The 18,005-nt window shown below is 53.8% G+C and overlaps 1 protein-coding gene across 11 annotated transcripts in view; it reads right to left on the reverse strand.

Moving 5' to 3' along the window:
* The window catches only part of EHMT1 (euchromatic histone lysine methyltransferase 1), a 151,929-nt gene that overhangs the window by 27,047 nt on the left and 106,877 nt on the right, over window positions 1-18,005 (reverse strand). For all 11 annotated transcript variants that reach the window (XM_082469404.1, XM_082469403.1, XM_082469398.1 and 8 more), the window contains 6 exons: window positions 12,981-13,124; window positions 11,969-12,195; window positions 10,557-10,730; window positions 9,323-9,405; window positions 8,039-8,145; window positions 1,886-2,008 (listed from right to left, as the gene is read on the reverse strand). In XM_082469404.1, the coding sequence (XP_082325530.1) occupies window positions 1,886-2,008; window positions 8,039-8,145; window positions 9,323-9,405; window positions 10,557-10,730; window positions 11,969-12,195; window positions 12,981-13,124 (858 nt within the window). The remainder of the gene's footprint in view (window positions 1-1,885; window positions 2,009-8,038; window positions 8,146-9,322; window positions 9,406-10,556; window positions 10,731-11,968; window positions 12,196-12,980; window positions 13,125-18,005) is intronic.

The following is an 18,005-nucleotide window of genomic DNA, read 5'->3' on the forward strand; positions in this document are numbered from 1 at the left end:
ACATACCCTGGATTGGAATTGCTGGATCATATAGTAATTCTATGTTTAACTGTTTGAGGAGCCACCAAACTGCTTTCCATAGTTAACTGCATCATGTTACGTTTCCACCAGCAATATATGAGAATTCCAATTTCTCCACATCTTTGCTAGCACTTATTTTCTGATTTTTAGATAATAGTTGTCCTAAGGGTCTCACCATGGTTTTGATTGCATTTCCCTAATGACTAACGATGTTGAACATCTTTTCATGTGCTAACTGGCCATTCAAGTATCTTCTCTGGAGAAATGTCTACTCACACTCTGCCCATTTTTGAGCTGGGCTGGAGTTTGTTATTGAGTGGTAGGACTTGTCAATATATTCTGGATAGTAAAGCCCTGTCAGATACAGAATTTATGAATATCTTTCCCTTCTGTGGGTTGCCTCTTCACTCTCTTGAATAGTGTCCTTTGTTGGACAAAAGTTTATTAATTTTGATGAAGTTTAAGTTATCTAGTTTTTCCTTTTATTGTCTGTGCTTTTGGTGTCATACCCAAGAAATCATTGCCAAATCCAATGTCATACAGATTTTCCTGTTTTCTTCCAAGAGTTTTACGATTTTAGCTCTTAAGTTTAGGTCTTTGATCCCCTTTGAGTTAATTTCTGGATACACTGTAACCTCATCCTTCTGCATGTGGAAGTCCAGTTTTCCCAGCACTTGTGAAGACGCTCTCTCCTGCCACTGGATGCTCTGGGCCCCCTTAACAGTAATCACTTGATCGTATCTGCGAGGGTTTATTTCTGGGCACTCTATTCACTGTTCTATATGTCTGTCTCTAGGCCGGTACCACATGGTTTTGATTACTGTAGCTCTGTCATAAGTTTTGAAGTCAGGAAGTGTGAGGCCTCCAGCTTTGTTCTTTTGCAAGATTGTTTTGGTTGTTCAGGGTCCCTCCAGTTTCCCTATGAATTTTAGGACGGGTTTTTCTATAAGCTGTAAAAAAAGGCATTGGGATTCTGATAGGGATTGCACTGAATCTGTAGATCGTTCTTGGTAGCAACGACACTTTAACAATACACTCAGGACTCAGTATCCACGGATGCAGAACCCACGGATATGGAGGGCTGACTGTACTATTAAGGGACTCGAGCATCGGCGGGTTGGTATCTGCAGGGGTCCTGGAATCAATCCCCCGCAGATACTGAGGGAGGAATGTACTGTCTTCTTCCAATCCATGAACACCAGATAATTTCCATTTATCTGTGTCTTCTTTAATTTCTTTCAGCATTTTTTAGTGTACAAATCTTTCGCTTCCTTGGTTAAGTTTATTCCTAAGTATTTTATTCTTCTCAATGCTATTGTAAATGGAATTGTTTTCTTAATTTCCTTTTCGGATAGTTCATCACAAGTGTACAGAAATACAACTGATATTTCTGTACTGATTTGGTATCTCACAACTTTCCTAATGTATTTATTAGTACTAACAACTTTTTGTGTGGATTCTTTATGATTTTTTACATAAAAGATCATGTCATCTGTGAACAGAGATCATTTTTCTTCCCCCTTCCCAATTTGGATGCCTTCTATTTCTCTTTCTTGCCTAACTGCTCCGAATAGAAGACAGAAGAGAGAAGGTGTGCCTATCCAAAGAAGGAAGCTGAACACCTCTGCACACAAACTCCTTATCAGATGCTTGAACTACCGTCAGGCATAGTGGATCCAGTGCTCACTAGTATCTTCCACAAATAAACCAGTAACCAAGTAAGGTGAACTACCTACTTCCAGACAACCCGGTGGATGCCTGGTGGCTACCAGTTGCTGAAGACGTTCCAGCAAGGAACCGGCCCTGTTCCTCTTTACGAGGAGCTTCTACATGAAACAGGGGTGTGCTTCTGAGCAGTGAGTACCTTCGGATCCACGAGGGCCCCGGCCTTGATGAGGTACTTCACCGCGTCTAAGTGGTTGTTTTCTGCCGCCTCCATCAGCGGGGTCCTCTGGTCCTCTGAGCAGGTGTCGATGTTGGCGCCCGCCTGGTGAAAAGAGGGACAGCTCAGGTGTGAGAGCTGCCACCGCAGCCACACCCAGTGAGGAAACGTTTCCCAGGCTCAGCACTTGGAAATGGAGGGGTCTCAGGGGCTACATTAAGTCCTTCTATCGACTAAGCCTGAATCACCCAAAGCAGAATTCAGAGACATGATTATTCTGTAACTATCAAACCTTTTTTTTTTTTTTTTTTAAATACAGTACCAGTTTTTTTTTTTAATTATTTATTTATTTATTTATTTATTTAGGCTGTGTTGGTACTTCGTTTCTATGCGAGGGCTTTCTCTAGTTGTGGCAAGCGGGGGACACTCTTCATCGCCGTGCGCGGGCCTCTCACTATCGCGGCCTCTCTTGTTGCGGAGCACAGGCTCCAGACTCGCAGGCTCAGTAGTTGTGGCCCACGGGCCCAGTTGCTCTGCGGCATGTGGGATCTTCCCAGACCAGGGCTCGAACCCGTGTCCCCTGCACTGGCAGGCAGACTGTCAACCACTGCGCCACGAGGGAAGCCCACTATCAAACCTTTAGTTCAAGAAGAGCATTTCATTTCTAAGCTAATTGGGTAAAAATGCTTACAGTAACATTAGTGACAGCACCTTTAGAAATAAGAAAGAAGGTGAGACCCCAGAGCAGGCAAAGAAGGGGTGCTGACGGGGACTCAGCAAGGCAGGGCCAGGAGGCAGGCGGTAGCCCAGCCGGCAGTGACCGTGGGGCCCTAGCTCAGGGGCCTCAGAGGCCTCTGTCTCCGGCTGTTCTAAACACTTGCCAAAATAAACTGAACAAAAACTCATTTCCAGGGTGTATTTTCCAATGGAGTGTGTACTTGAAAACCAATGAGCCAGCAGGTATACTTGGGTAAATCGTCTGTTTGAAACTGAAAATGCCCAACCTTAAAGTGGGTTTTCCACTAACAGCAAAGCAAGTGTTTGGCAGTTGAACATTTTAAAAGAGCTAATACTTATAAGGCTGAAAGTAGTATTGTTTTTACTACTAGCAATTAAAAAACAAAAATAACCCAGTTTAGTAAGAAATTTAAAAATAGACCTAGAATGGTACACATGGAAAGCCAGGGGAACTGAGGTGGTCAGGGATGGTGAAAGAGACTCGGCTGTTCCCACGGAGCAGAGCTAATGTCAGAGAGCAGGGGCGTCCAGGTAGGAGACGAGTGGGGGACACAGGTCAGACGGCCCAACCTGAGGGTGAGGTAGAGCCAGGATTCCACAGCAGCTAACTTTAACAACGAAACTTGGAAAAGCACACGTGATAAAGGTGCGGGGTGGGGGTCTGCGTAGCGCTAACGCGGCCAGCGTGGGGTCGGCCACGCTCTGCCAGGCTGCACAGGCCAGGATGTGTCCTCTGCCGGTGAAAGGCCAGGCGCCGCCTGTAACTGCGTGTACACACTTGGCAAGACCCCCCCCACCCCAAAACCACCCTGAACACCCAGGGGTGCGAGAGCCCGGGCCGCAAGCCTGCCCAGGGGACGGCCCGGAGGGAGGGGCCCACAGGCCGGGCAGCCCCCGACTGGGGCCACGTCTGAGAGGCCCGGACGGGCGGATGACCAAGAGCAGAGCCACGGGCCGCACGGTGCAGAGGGTCGAGGTCCGAGGGCCAGGCCCCCCACCCGACACCCAGGTAGTGTGAGGACGGCTGCTCCGTGTGCTCGTGTGAAACCCGCGCCGGCCAGTGACGGCCCCGCCCGCCAGCACAGAGGCCCTGCACAGGGACACGTGGGCAACCCAGGACCACACCCGGGAAGTCAGCCCAAAGGCCAGTGACCATCACCAGAAGAGGCAGGGTGGCCAGGAGACAACGCGGAGAGATCTGAGACACGGAAGGAGGCGGGAGGAGGGCCTCCACCCAGAGGGGACAGAGGGCCCGGGAGGGGCGGGGCGAGCACAGCCCACGGCACGCCCTGGGCTCCTGGGGGGCAGGGCAGCGGTGTCGCTCTGTCCCTCCCTTCTGGGCCCATGACTGCTAGAAAACGCATATTCTCCTATTAGAAGATGCCTCCTGGGCTCACGGCCTGCAGGGCAGGTAAAAGCGAAGCAGGTGAGATGGACCCCAGACGCAAGCAAACCCTACGCAGAGGGACAGGACGGGGCAGGCCGGGGAGCAGACGGAGGCCCAGGTGGGAGAAGTCAAAGCAGCGACCACAAGTGGGGACACAGCCAGGCCCGGGCCCGGAGAGCCGCGCGGCACGTCACTCCAACCATGCATGTGCCCGGTGCCGGCCAAAGGCTGGGGCTGGCCAAGGGTACCGGAGGGTGTCGGGGGCGGCGACCAGCACAGCTGCCCCTGACCTCGTGCCCCCGCACGCCGGACGTCCACCCGAGCACCCCAGAATGCGTCCTGCTGGGGTTTCGTTTAATGTTGTTATTTAAATTAAGTGTCCACCTGCGGCAGGGCCACTGTGCTGCAGTTGCCTGGATGGAGCTGTTTCCAGCGAGACCTCGGCATGAAAATTAAACAGGCCGGGAAATACCCAAACCACTCCTCACAGGTGCTCCTCCACTGACCCCGAGCGTGAGCGAGGGTGCCTGCTGCCTGGGGCCAGGGCCAGAGCCCAGCCGCAGGAGGGCACGTGAGGTGGGCACCCACCAAAGCTGCGCCTCCAAGAAACAATACCCTCGGATTCGGGGCAAAGCAGAGGAAATCTGTCCCACGTCGGATGGGTTCTAGGGGAGAAAAGGACACAAGAGCACAGCCCCCAAGTCGGGGAGTCTGCAGCCTGGGTCACCAAATTAACCACCAGGCTGACAATCTAATCTGAAGTGGTGTCAGACGGTCACACCTCCAGGCTCCGGGCAGACAGTAGAGTCATAAAGATCGCTGATGTATAAAGCATTGGTTTTTTTCCAAAATACATAACGTTTTATTCTGCAATAGTTTACAACTCACAAGAAGCTGCAAAACAGAGCACAGAGCTCCTGCATTCTTTGACCCGGACAGCCTTCCACTATCAGGGCCAGTGGGGAGAAGCAGGAAATGGGGCAGCGGATCAGTGAATGACTCAGGCTTTTGCTCTTTGAATGAAAGAGGCAGACCAAGAATTCACACTGTGTGAGGTTTAGAAGTGGACAGAGCCGAGCCATGGGGTTGAGGATCTCTGTGGGGCGGTGAGCGCACAGAAACACACACACCTGATCGTCACAACACAGGCTAGGAGAGCTGCCACGGGGGAGGGACACATGGTGCTTCTGCGGGGCAAGCAGATCAGGCCGGGTCCCTTTAGAACCATTCATTAACCAAGACGTTTACGTTTCAATGATTTTTCTGTATGTATCTCACACACGTTTTTATGTTAAAAAAAAAAAAGTTGGGGGTGGGGTGAATAGATTCTTTCAAAGGAGTGTGAAACTACCTTTTCCAAAGGAAGAATAAAGTCAGAAGACCATCAATTGTTCCCCCCTCCTCCTCTTCCTCTTCCCCCTCCTCCTTCCTCCTCCTCTTCTTCCTCTCCTTCTTCCTCCTCCCTCTCCTTCCTCCTCCTCCTTCCTCTCCCTCCGCCTCTTCTTCCTCCTCCTCCTTCCTCTCCCTCCTCCTCCTCCTTCCTCCTCCTTCTTCCTCTTCCTCCTCCTCCTTCCTCCTCCTCTTCTTCCTCTCCTTCTTCCTCCTTCCTCTCCTTCCTCCTCCTCCTTCCTCTCCCTCCACCTCTTCTTCCTCCTCCTCCTTCCTCTCCCTCCTCCTCCTCCTTCCTCCTCCTTCTTCCTCTCCCTCCTCCTCCTCCTTCCTCTCCCTCCTCCTCCTCCTCCTTCCTCATCTTTTCTCCCCCTCCTCCTCCTTCCTCATCCTTTCTCCCCCTCCTCCTCCTCCTTCCTCATCCTTTCTCCCCCTCCTCCTCCTCCTCCCTCCTCCTCCTTCCTCATCCTTTCTCCACCTCCTCCTCCTCCTCTCCCTCCTCCTCCTCCTTCCTCCTCCTTCTTCCTCTCCCTCCTCCTCCTCCTTCCTCTCCCTCCTCCTCCCCCTCTCCTCCTCCTCCTCCTTCCTCATCTTTTCTCCCCTTCCTCCTCCTCCTCCTTCCTCATCCTTTCTCCCCCTCCTCCTCCTCCTTCCTCATCCTTTCTCCCCCTCCTCCTCCTCCTCCCTCCTCCTCCTTCCTCATCCTTTCTCCGCCTCCTCCTCCTCCTCCTCTCCTGCCTCCTCCTCCCTCCTCCTCCTTCCTCTCCCTCCTCCTCCTCCTCTCCTTCTTCTCCCTCCTCCTCCTCCTCCTCTCCTTCCTCCTCCTCTCCCTCCTCCTCTTCCTTCCTCCTCCTCCTTCCTCTCCCTCCTCCTCCTCTCCCTCCTCCTCTCCCTCCTCCTCCTCCTCTCCCTCCTCCTCCTCTCCTTCTTCTCCCTCCTCCTCCTCCTCTCCCTCCTCCTCCTCCTCTCCTTCTTCTCCCTCCTCCTCCTCCTCCTCTCCTTCCTCCTCCTCCCTCCTCCTCCTTCCTCGTCCTTTCTCCCCCTCCTCCTCCTCCCTCTGTCTCAAGACTGAGCAAGTAACAGCCACTTGTTAGAATCACAGAGTGACCTCTGGAGGCAAGAAAGCAAAGACTATAACTTCCAAGCAAATAAAGAGAAAGGAAATGAGACAAAACAAAAGTCAACCCAAAAGAAGGCAGCAAAGGAGAGGAAAAAAAAAAAAAAAGAAATATTTGTTTTAAGAAGCTGAGAATCAAAACTACAATATAAGAAATTAGAAATAAATTTTAAATGTCAGAAATTACAGTAAGCATAAGTAGACTGAAGATTCCTATTAAAATACCAAGGCTGTCAGATAGAGCTTTTTAGAAGCTGGCTACATGCTATTTAAAGAGATCTGTCCAAACGGAGCCTCTGGCGTGAGCCAAAGTTGGGAGGGGTCTGACAAATGGGTCTCGGGTGTTAGAAATCTAAACCAACAGGTAACCCCACTGTACAACACCAGTGCAAAAGCAGGCTCCACACTTCACACAATCACATCTTAGTCTGTGCACATAGCACAGGTGAGAAGAGGAAGAAGCAGACACTCCAGGCCGATGGTGACACAGAGCAGCCGTGACTAGACAAGAGACCTGGGGGAGGGGGGTGTCCGCCCAGGGCCCCAACAGAGATGCCCAGAGGACGGTCCTCTCCAGACACAGAGCCATCCCGAAGCCCACCCGACACGAAAACCTCCAGCTGACGGGCCCCAGCCAAGAGCCCACCACCGGCACTTCAGTCCCTTCCTTTACAAACAAACAGGATCCACCAGGCATTTGAGGGAAACCTGAAATAAGAAAGACCAGAATGAACAGACCGATATAAAGCTTCCAAACACTGTGGGAAGACCCAGAGGCTACAGAAAAACGTGGCAGCACAGGCGAGACCCCGAGAGGAGCCGAGGGTCAGGCCAAGAGCACCGCCCAGAAAAGCTGGACAAAGCGTGAGTCCAGAAGGTGCAACAGGTAAACACAGGCGCTTGCGGAGGGACCTGGAGCCCAGACAGAAAATCTCCCAGACCTGAACCTGGGCTGTGGGGAAACTCCAGACCCACGGGTGAAAGGAAATTTCCTGAAGGGTCCAGAGATAAACACCTGGCTTAAAGGTGGCCTCCGGGAAACAGGGGCCCCAACACGGGCCAGGGGAGGGATGTCCCAGAGCAGCGGCAGTCCCAGGGTGGGCAATGTGCTTCCCAGATGACACAGGGCCAGTCTGTCTGCTCGGGGTGGATTGGTGGGGGGATCGGTTCAGGACACATTTACACGACCACGGAACGCAAGCTCTCGGCGCAGGGCGGGGGGTAGGCGGAGGCATGTGCGCACGCCTGAGCTAAACCCTCCAACACCAGGAAGTCGGTGACACTAAAAACCCAAACGAACTAGAACAACAAGTCAAACACCGAAAGGCAGTGCGCCATTTCCAGAGGCAGCGTGACTGGCAGGAGAGGCAGCAGAGGCGCTGAGGGCACTGGGCAGAGCCAGGGCAGGTGGGCCTGGGAGCCTCCGGCACCGCTGGGCTGCCCGGCTCTCGGGACCCAGGCCAGGCTGTCTCGCTTTGGTGGCCCCGAGAAGACCGCGTCTGACCTGAATCAGCATGTGACAGATGTCCACGTGGCCGGCCTCCGCCGCAGCGTGCAGGGGCGAGCGCTTGTTCTGGTGCTCCATCTTGAAGTTGGGGTCGATCCCATCAACTGCAAACAAACAGGAGGTGCCAGTTACCGCAGGTGCAGCCCCCAGAGCCCGCGATGGCGCAAGGGCTGGCAAGGCTCCAGGCGGAACCGAGAGGCAGGCCTGTGGTCAGAGACCCCCAGCACCTGCGCTCCTCCTAGACACCCTCATCTAACTCTGGGCTCCCCCGTCTCTCCCGTCCCCAGGCCCGGGCCCGAGCGTGAGGGTGGAGGGGCCCCAGGATGGATGCTCCACAGGGAGCAGGACCCCCAGGCCAGGCCCAAAGGGAAGGCGGTTGCTGAGCACAGCTCCCAGCCGGGAGTGGAGACGGGCTACAAGGCCAACCACGGAGCGGCGAGGCGAACTCGGCATCGCACAAGGTCCATGAGGAAAATGATTAAAATCGCCATTTCAGTCAACATAAAATAAAACCTTTTTTTTTTCAGAGCAAACCGTTAAGCTTCTTTCTTGACTTAACTGTCAAGTAAAAGGATTCTTAATCAGCCTTTTCCAGCCAGAGGAATCAAGCCTACGCTGTGAGCTCAGAATCAAAGCGCTGTCCCTTGCTCAGCAGGAGACGGAGCTGGGAAGGACCCGACCAGTACATTTTCAGGTGTTAAAAACCCACAAAGGCAGGTACACACTGAAAACACAAGTGCCAGAAGGGCCGTACCCTGCACACGAGGGCGCCAACTCCATCCGCACGGCACAATAGCCCAGCTAGCTAACTCTGCTTTCATGGAGTCGACGTCTCTTCTTCATCTAATAATCACATACTTAATCCCTGTTTAAAAACGGGGAATTCCTGGGACTTCCCTGGTGGTCCAGTGGTTAAGACTCTGCACTCCCAGTGCAGGGGGCCCAGGTTCGATGCCTGGTCAGGGAACTAAATCCCGCATGCCCCAACTAAGAGCCCGCATGCGGCAACAAAGATCCCACGTGCCGCAAGTAAGACCCGTACAAAAAAAAAAAAAAGCGAGGAACTCCTAGAGAATACTTCCAGAGCAGCACTCTCCCCGGGAACCTCTTTTCAGCAGAAGCAGAAAAGGATGATGCAGATGGGGAGGGCACGTGACTGAGCACGAACACTGCAAACGGGCTGAACACCAGAGGTGGCCTGTGTGCACCAGCCAGAGAAACGGGACAGAGCAGGACATGGCGGGCAGTGACCGAGAGGCGCTGACAGGTGCGGCCACTTACCCAGCATGAGCAGCACCTTCTGCAGCTCCCCTTGCCGGGCCGAGAAGTACAGCTGCTTCGGGTGGAAGCGGAGCTTCTTGGGTCTGCAGAAAGAGCACAAGACAGCAGTAAGCACAGGCTCCCCACCACACACACACACACACACACACACACACACACACACAACACACACACACACACACACACACACACACACACACACACACACACACACACACCTGCAGGCTGGAAGGCCTGGGCTGGGCCCACCTGCCCAGCCTCAAGGTCAAGGATGCCACACCCACCAGGCATCTCACAGTAAAAACCAAAATTAGTGACCATCTCCTTCACCCACAGCACGAGAATGGTTCCTGAGGTTCTGCATTCCGTGCAGGGCACAGAGCGAGCTGCTTCTCTGTAGCATGAGGTCAAGGGACCCCCGAGGTGGTGGGGGCAGCGTGTCACACCCAGCTACACCCACCCTCTTCACGGTACAGAGTCTGGACCCGGTGAGTAGGGCAGGGCGCCGGACAGTCACCATAAGACCAGGGCCAGAGACCAGGCTGGAGGCGGACAGAGAAAAAGCCGTGGGGACTCAGGACCGTGTCCCAACGCTACAACTTCCCGAGAAGCAAGGCAGGAAGGTGCAGCTCTGAGGGAGGGAGCCGCACGGCCTGGCCGGAGCCCTGACCGTGGAACCCCATGACCAGTGCACACCTGTGGGCTCATGGGTCGGGGCACCGGGCCCTCCTGCAGAGCCACAGCTGGGCTGCAGTAATGGGAGCCGCAGGGACAACCGAGGGGCCACCTGCTCCAAACTCTCCATTCACAGACGAGCAGCCACAGAGTGGCACTGGCTCTAACGTCCTGAGGTCAGAGCCACGGTCAGCGTGTCCAGGGAAACGTGTGCCAGAGCCTCCCAGGACTGTCCTCGCTATGCCTTCAGAGGGTCACTTTGCTCCTAGCGTAACGGACAGTAACCTGCAATCGTTTCCCGAAATAACGGAAAAGAAGGTGCACGGTCCTGATGGCCAATGCTAACAGGAGACCTAAGGGAGGCCTGGCGACCTCCTGGGAATGCCACGGCCCTGGGGGCGCAGACAGCTGGGGCGTGTGGCCCTGGCAAGCACCGGACCCCGCAGGGGGACCAGGACGCGCGCGGAAGTGCCGGCGGCTGACTCGCGCAGGAGGACCCGGACGGAGGGGCCTGCAGGAAGGGAGTGCCAGGCCAGGGCGCGGCTGGGCCAGGCCTTACTTCTCCGAGTCCAGGGCGATGAGCGCGCTCTCCAGGGTCTCCTTCCCGGGTCCCTGGGAGAGGCCGGGCGCTGGCTTCCCCAGCCCGGCCGGCCCCATGGGGTCGAAGGCCTCGGGCACCTGGGGGGCTGTGCTCTGCGGCTTGTCATCCTCTGAGAGCGGGGGTCCAGCAGTGCTTCGGGGAGGAAGAAATAAGTGGAATTCTGAGTTTTAGAGACGTGGAACTCTCCCTTCTTGTGGAAACCAATGAAAACACAAAACATGATTCACTCGGACCCTCCAACTGTGCTGCTCTTCTGAGCGTGAAAACGGCCTCAGGTTCACTGACCATCTATCTGCTCAGCCCCTGGAGGGAAGAGCCCAGACTCAGAATCAAATCCCAGAGAAAAAGGGCATTCAGAAGTGAGGGCGGCTTTCCCAGGACTTTTGGCCAAATGTTCAAATATGCTTTAGCGAATGAACTTCAGGTTGAATCTAAAGTCCACTGCCCTCCCAACGCAAGGGACACCTTGGAATTTTGACTCAAAAATCATTAAATTTATAGATTAATACAATGAATACAGAATAATACGAAGGAGTCGACACCATTCCAATATTCAGTTTTGAATGTCTACAATTCGAGTCTCTTAAATGACCTTCAGTGAAGTTTTACAGTTTCCTTTTTTATCAGTGTGATATCGCCTGCTTTTTCCTAGGTAGGTTACGGGTTTTGTTGCTGTTTTGAAAGGCTCTCTCTCCATCACCCTGGCCTCTAGCTGGACACACTGGTGGGGACAAGGCTTCTGACACCTTTTCTTACCTGATCCTCTGGCTGACTGACTCCATTTAGCTTTATGAGTTCTTCAGCTATTTCTACTGAATACTTTTGAGAAGAAAATTATATGTTTCCAATATCAATCCTTCTCTTTTAAAGACTGTTTCTTCTGTGTTCAGCTAGGGCCTCCAAAACATGACGCAGTAACAGCAGACTACAGCAGCTGACACTAATATTTCATATCATACACTACACACAGGTACAGATGGGTAGGGACAGGTGCGCACAGGTACAGATGGGTAGGGACAGGCGCGCACAGGTACACGTGGGTACAGGGGCTGATGTTTCAGGTGTATACTAACAGCTACCCATGGGAGTACTGTGCTTCGACCGAAAATACTGTGATACCACATCAATTAGGATGGTGTGATACTGGTTCAAAAACAGGCAAAGAAATGTACCAAACTACACTGAGTGCAGAAGAGACGTGTGCACGGTGGCAGCGAGCAAACGAAAGTCAGCACGCCTCACAGCCTCACGCGTCAGAAATCACAGCGCGCGCGAGCCAGCTGGGAGACGTCTGGCAAGTCGGAAGACATGAGCAACGATCACAGACGGGCATTGCCAGGTGAACTCTGAGGGCTCGGGGGACACCGTACCTGCCGGTGGTGGTGTCGGCCCTGCCCTCCACCGTGGAGCTCTTCTCCTGCCCGGGGGCCAGCGTCACGGTGGAGGTCGTGTCTGCTTTTGCGACAGTCACCTCTTTGGCCTTGGCGGTCTCCTCCCCACAGTGGGGGCAGTAACTGGCATTGTTGACGCGAGAGGCACAGGCTTTGTGGAAACGGTGAGAGATGCTGCTCTCGGGCTGACATTCCATAAAATTACCCTAAAAACAGGAAGGCGAGGAATCACTCTTTTAATTGGGGCTAATACGCAAAAGAACAAGCAAAGCCCAGAATTGAGCGCTGTGTGGGGGCAGGAAGCCAGAGCCCGGGGGGGCTCCCAGCCCCTCTCCGGGTGAGGAGAAATGATGCCCTGCGTCCACGGGGCCCCTCCCAAGGCATGTCCACACACATGCTATTTGAAGGAGAGAAAATCCCCATCCCCGCGCCCCGAGGAGCCCGAGGCCTCGCTCTCCAGCTGCTCTGACCAGGGGACGGGCTGCACGTAAGTCCAAAGACGGACCCACGGAAGACACACCCGGGAAGAGACTCCCAGAAGCAAAAGCCCGAGGAGGGAGGTGCCACCAACAGCCCTTGGCAGAGAGCGCCCGACACCAGGCCCTTCAGGCGACCCGACCTCAGGCCAGGGCTCCGGGGTGAGGAGCAGCCGGAACGGCACTCTCCCCGGGAACCTCTTTCCAGCAGAAGCAGAAAAGGACGATGAGGATGGGGAGGGCGCACAGGTGTGATGTCCGGAGAAGCCCCTGGGGAGAGGCTCTGGGCCCAGCAGCACAAAGGGCCACACGGAGACCAAGCGCGGGCCACGTGAGCCACGTGAGCCTCTGTGGATAAAGTCACTGATGGAGAAGGTCCCGGAGGCACTGGCGAGCAGGACGCAGTAGAGGGCCAGGCGGCCCTGCCTAGGTAGACACGTGAGCAGCAGGAAGGGAGCCGGGGGCCCAGGTGCCCCCGGAGGCCAAGGGCAGGAGAGAGGGGGCTGGGCACTCACGGCGGTGCAGAAGTAGCCACAGCCGGGACAGCACTGGTGTTTCACCATCCGGCCCCGGTGGTCTTCACACAGCACCAGGAGCGGCGCCTTGCTGGACGGGCGCATCAGCTCGTGCTTGACCACGCTGTTCGTGCACCTGCCCAGCTGCAATCAGACGAGACCGGGTCAGCCACTGCCCCCATGCTGGGGGCGGGGGGATCAGGAAATCAATGCAGGAAGGCGGCCGGGTCCTCCGTGATGTGATGTGGGGCTGTGCCGCCGGTTCACGGACCAGGGGGTCACAGCGGCCGCGTGAGGAGAACAGTCTGGGCTGGGGGCTGGGGCATCGAAGGGAACAGGACACATGCCAGGGAGCACGGCCAGCAGCGGGGAGGGCAGAGAATCCGCAGGACACACCAGCACTCAGGCGACCCGCCCGCGTCCGCTGTCGCCCTGGCGCCTTCCAACAAGGACCCTCGCCTCCTGGCCGCTGGTGCGGGCGACGCGCCCCCAGCCCCGGCTTCCTCCTCGCCTGTTCCTCAAGGGAGTCCGTTCTCAGAGACTCCATGGAGCCCAGAGATGGGGGCGGGACGGGGCCAATGCCCCCAGGAAAGCCCAGGCGGCTCTGAGGCTGGAACAGGAGGCCACGAGGGAGGGCACAAAAACAAGCTCTCAGCACCAGATAGGAGGGAGAAGTGAAATTTCCATGGAAGCGCTGGGAGACGGAGGGAATTTTCTAAAGTAAAGCAAAAAGTCAAAAATGTGGAAAATGGAGAAGAAGTGAGAAGGCTGGAGGCTCCGCAGAGAGGACCCAGAGGGGGGGCCGGGGCTCCCGAGACGTGGACGGCCCAAAGCAGACGGGGACGTGACCGGGACATGAGAGGAAATTGCGCCCGTGAAGCCGCGGCGACAGGAGAGGATCGGCCCAGACCTTCCCCCCAGGAACCTCCCTCAAGGAGCTGCTGAGGCAACGCGCCCCCCGCTGAGAGGGACCGATGTGTCCGAAAACCCTACAAAGTGAGCAAGTCCATCAGTTTGGGGTGGAATCGGTAACAGGCACAAAGAAAACAATGAGAAACGAGGTAATTACTAACTCTGAGAAAAAGGAAAGGTTGCTCAGGAGAGGAAACCCCTGGCTCAGCTGTGGAGGCTTCCACGAAAACAGCAAAGAGGCTCCCGCCTCGACCGACGGAGGGAGGGACAGGCAGGTGCAGACCGCGGTGCGGGGGCGGGGGCACCCCTCCCACAGTAAGAACCTTCAGACAACACCTCAAAGGAGAGGTCAGGAAAGGAGGGTAGAAAGCAGGTATTTGAGAACATGGAGAAAATCCCAGGAGGAAAAGTAAAAGGGGCCAAGGGTTGCTTGGGGGGAGGGACCCTGAGACCCACCCGCAGCCCACGTCACGGACATTCAGGGTCTCCAGCAGCGGGTGGGGGGCAACAAACCACCACCAGGACCCGCGGGGCCATCAGGAGACACAGGCGGAGGCCTCTGACTGGCTCCAGTGCACTCAGCGAGGAGGAAGGTCAACAGAAGCCGTCGGACGCCAAAATGGGAAGAGCGCGCAAGTGCGGAGCCCCCATCAGCTGTGAGACGACACCCCACGAGCCGGCGTCGAGTGACTGGTTTGGGAAAGAGAAAAAATAAAGAGCCGCTGGGCAGGAACTGATTTTCTAGGAAAACAGAGACACCAGGTACAAGTCCAAGAAGCTCAGAGAAACCTAAAGAGGACAAACACCAAGAGAGAGCAGCACAACCCCACACTTCAGGCTCAGAGGTCAGCGCAGAGGACCACAGCGACGAGGGCCGCGGCCTCTCCTCGGGACTTTCGGACGGCAACACCGACCGACGTCTCTAAGTGCCCAGAATTCTGCACCCATCAAAGTCTCTCTCAAAATTGGAAGCAAAACAAGGACTTTTTCGAACAAACAAAAGAGAATTCGCTCTGGATGCAGTTTAAATAAAGGGAAACAAGAGACGATTACGGTTACTCAGTCTAAAACATGAGCGTGTACAAAAATAATAGCATATATGAAACTGAAACGTACGACAAAAGATGGGAGACAGGATTTGGGCCCACGCATGTAAGAGTCTTACATTATATGTTAAGTGGTACGATATCAATTCAAGCAAGACCGTGATAAACGAAGGATGTATGTTAGAAACTCCAGAGTAACTGGTGAAAACGTGAGGAAAATATGTAAAAAATAAAGCCAACAGCAGAATAAATTGGAATCATAAAAAATTCCAACCCGGGACTTCCCCGGTGGTCCAGTGGTTAAGAATCCGCCTTCCAATGCAGGGGACACGAGTTCGATCCCTGTCCAGGGAACTAAGATCCCACATGCCTCGGGGCAACTAAGCCCACACGCTCTGGAGCCTGTGAGCCACAACTAGAGAGCAGCCCGCGCGCCACAACAAAAGATCCCACATGCCACAACAAAGACCCAGCGCAGCGAGGGGCGGGGGGAATTCAATCCAAGAGGCAGAAAATGAAGAAAAAGGAAGAACAGATGGCCTAACTCTTAGCACTATTAAGATGTCAGACTGTAACTAACCCAGCTACCCTGATAAGTGCAATGGGGATGATCCAAACACACCACTGGGAAGACGGAGACCGTCAGGCCCTGTGCAGGACACACTGTCTAAAGAGACCTCCAAACGTACAGGCAGCACAGGTCCGCCGGCGGTGGGGGGCGTCCTGTGTCAGCACCAGACACCCCGAATCCCCAAGGACACAGTCGACCCCCAAGAAGACAGGAGTCACGTAAAAACGGCCCGAGCTGAAGAGTCAACACCCCTCCCTCGCACAGAAATCAGAGGAGCGTGTTGGTCGCACGATCGTGTGCATCTGTCACACGTGTCACTCGTGTGATCTGAGTCACTCATGTCACTCATGTGACTCAGAGACACACACTCAGAAAGGTGACCTCGAGTGTGTGAATTATGCCTCAATAAAGCTGATGGGAAGGAGACACAGGACGAAGGAGCTATTAGCTCTGAGGGGCTGCTGCCAGCTAAGGCCGAGGCAACCTGAGCATCGAAAGAGAAAAAATATTTTTGGCAAAACAGCAGCAGCTTAAGAATTTCCTGGAATCCCACAGAAAACAGAGCAACTAGACAGCAAAACCAAAACCCAGAGACGACATTTAAATGAAAACCAAAGGCCACAAGATGCAAATGGGTAAGGGTGGGCCTGCTAGACACTGGTGCCTGGGCAGGAGGAGGGGGGAGGATGGGGAAAGAGGGACACAGCGAGGCAGTGTCTCGTGGACCCAAGGACAGGGGGGAACCAAGGTACCAAAAGGTCCTCCCTGGGGCTGAGAAGAGCCGGCAACCTGGGAGAGACCCTGCCCAATCCCAGCAAGTCTGGGGCTGCCTAAGACCTGGGGCCAGTGCGGGCCAGCCGCCAGGAACCCTCAAACCCAACCTGCCTGGACCCCTTCTAGTTCGGGGCACGAGGACACCAGGACAAAGCTGAGCTGAAAGTGAGCAGGACAGGGACAAGAGAAATGAAGAAAAGAACATCGAGAACAGTGGTTCTCAAAAGCTCCGGGTTCAGTGTTCTTTTATACTCTTAAAAATTACCAAAGGTCCCAAAGAGCTTCTGTCCAAATGGGGTACGTCTATTAATATTTACCATGTTAGAAATTAAGAAAGAAAATTTTAAAATATTAATTTATTTAAAAATAGCAATAAACCCATCATGTAAAGAATGTATTTTAATTAAAAAATTACTTTTAAAAAAGTTAATGAGAAATGTCATTGTTTTATATTGTTCACAAAACTCTTTAATATCTGGTTTAATAAGACAGATGAACCTCATATCTGCTTCTGCATTCAGAGCAGACAAATGTGGACGTTCTTCTCTGACACCACAGCAAAACTCTACAAGGGGTAGTTTCTCAAAAAGATTTGCTGCAATGTAAAAATCTCAATCCACTGTCCACAAGTTTAGTACTGTTACACTAAAATCCATCCATGTGTCTTGCACTGTGAATGATTTTGTAACACCATGAAAATCACTCATTCCCTGAGTTACATAGGTCTTGTAAACGTACAAAATGCCACCCTACACTCTGTGAAAGAGTAAGTGAAAAGGCACTTAACTTTTTAGTATCGTTACAAAAATAGTTTGACCATGCATATCCCCTAAAAGAGTCCAATATGAAGAGGGTCCTGCAGGCCAAGGGGTGGGGAGGGTGAAGCTTCAATAATAATAATAGGGCTTCCCTGGTGGCGCAGTGGTTGAGAATCTGCCTGCCGGTGCAGGGGACACGGGTTCGAGCCCTGGCCTGGGAAGATCCCACATGCCGCGGAGCAACTAGGCCCGTGCGCCACGACTACTGAGCCTGCGCATCTGGAGCCTGTGCTCCGCAATGAGAGAGGCCGCGACAGTGAGAGGCCCGTGCACCGCGATGAAGAGTGGCCCCCACTTGCCGCAACTAGAGAAAGCCCTCGCACAGAAACAAAGACCCAACACAGCCAAAAATAAATAATAATAAATAAATAAAAATTAAAAAGTAATAATATTAACAGTAATAATAACAACGACAGAAAGATTAGAACCCATCAAATCTGTTTAAACAACATGAGTTCATAATGATATTTTATGAATTTATTTATTTATTTATTTTTGGGTGTGTTGGGTCTTCGTTTCTGTGCGAGGGCTTTCTCCAGTTCCGGCGAGCGGGGGCCACTCTTCATCGCGGTGCACGGGCCTCTCACTGTCGCGGCCTTTCCCATTGCGGAGCACAGGCTCCAGACACGCAGGCTCAGTAGTCGTGGCTCATGGGCCTAGCCGCTCTGCGGCATGTGGGATCTTCCCAGACCAGGGCTCGAACCCGTGTCCCCTGCATCGGCAGGCAGATTCTTAACCACTGTGCCACCAGGGAAGCCCCCATAATGATATTTTAAAAGTAAGAACTGGCCAACCTCAGAAGATGACAGAGAACAAATTCATTACCTGAACAACTAGGAAATAAAGAGAAAGGCTCAAGCACCAGTGCGGTCCTTCCTCTGAGATGTTCTGCTGGGTAACAAAA

Source organism: Balaenoptera physalus, assembly GCF_965194825.1.
Source record: "Balaenoptera physalus genome assembly, chromosome: 7".
NCBI lineage: Eukaryota > Metazoa > Chordata > Mammalia > Artiodactyla > Balaenopteridae > Balaenoptera > Balaenoptera physalus.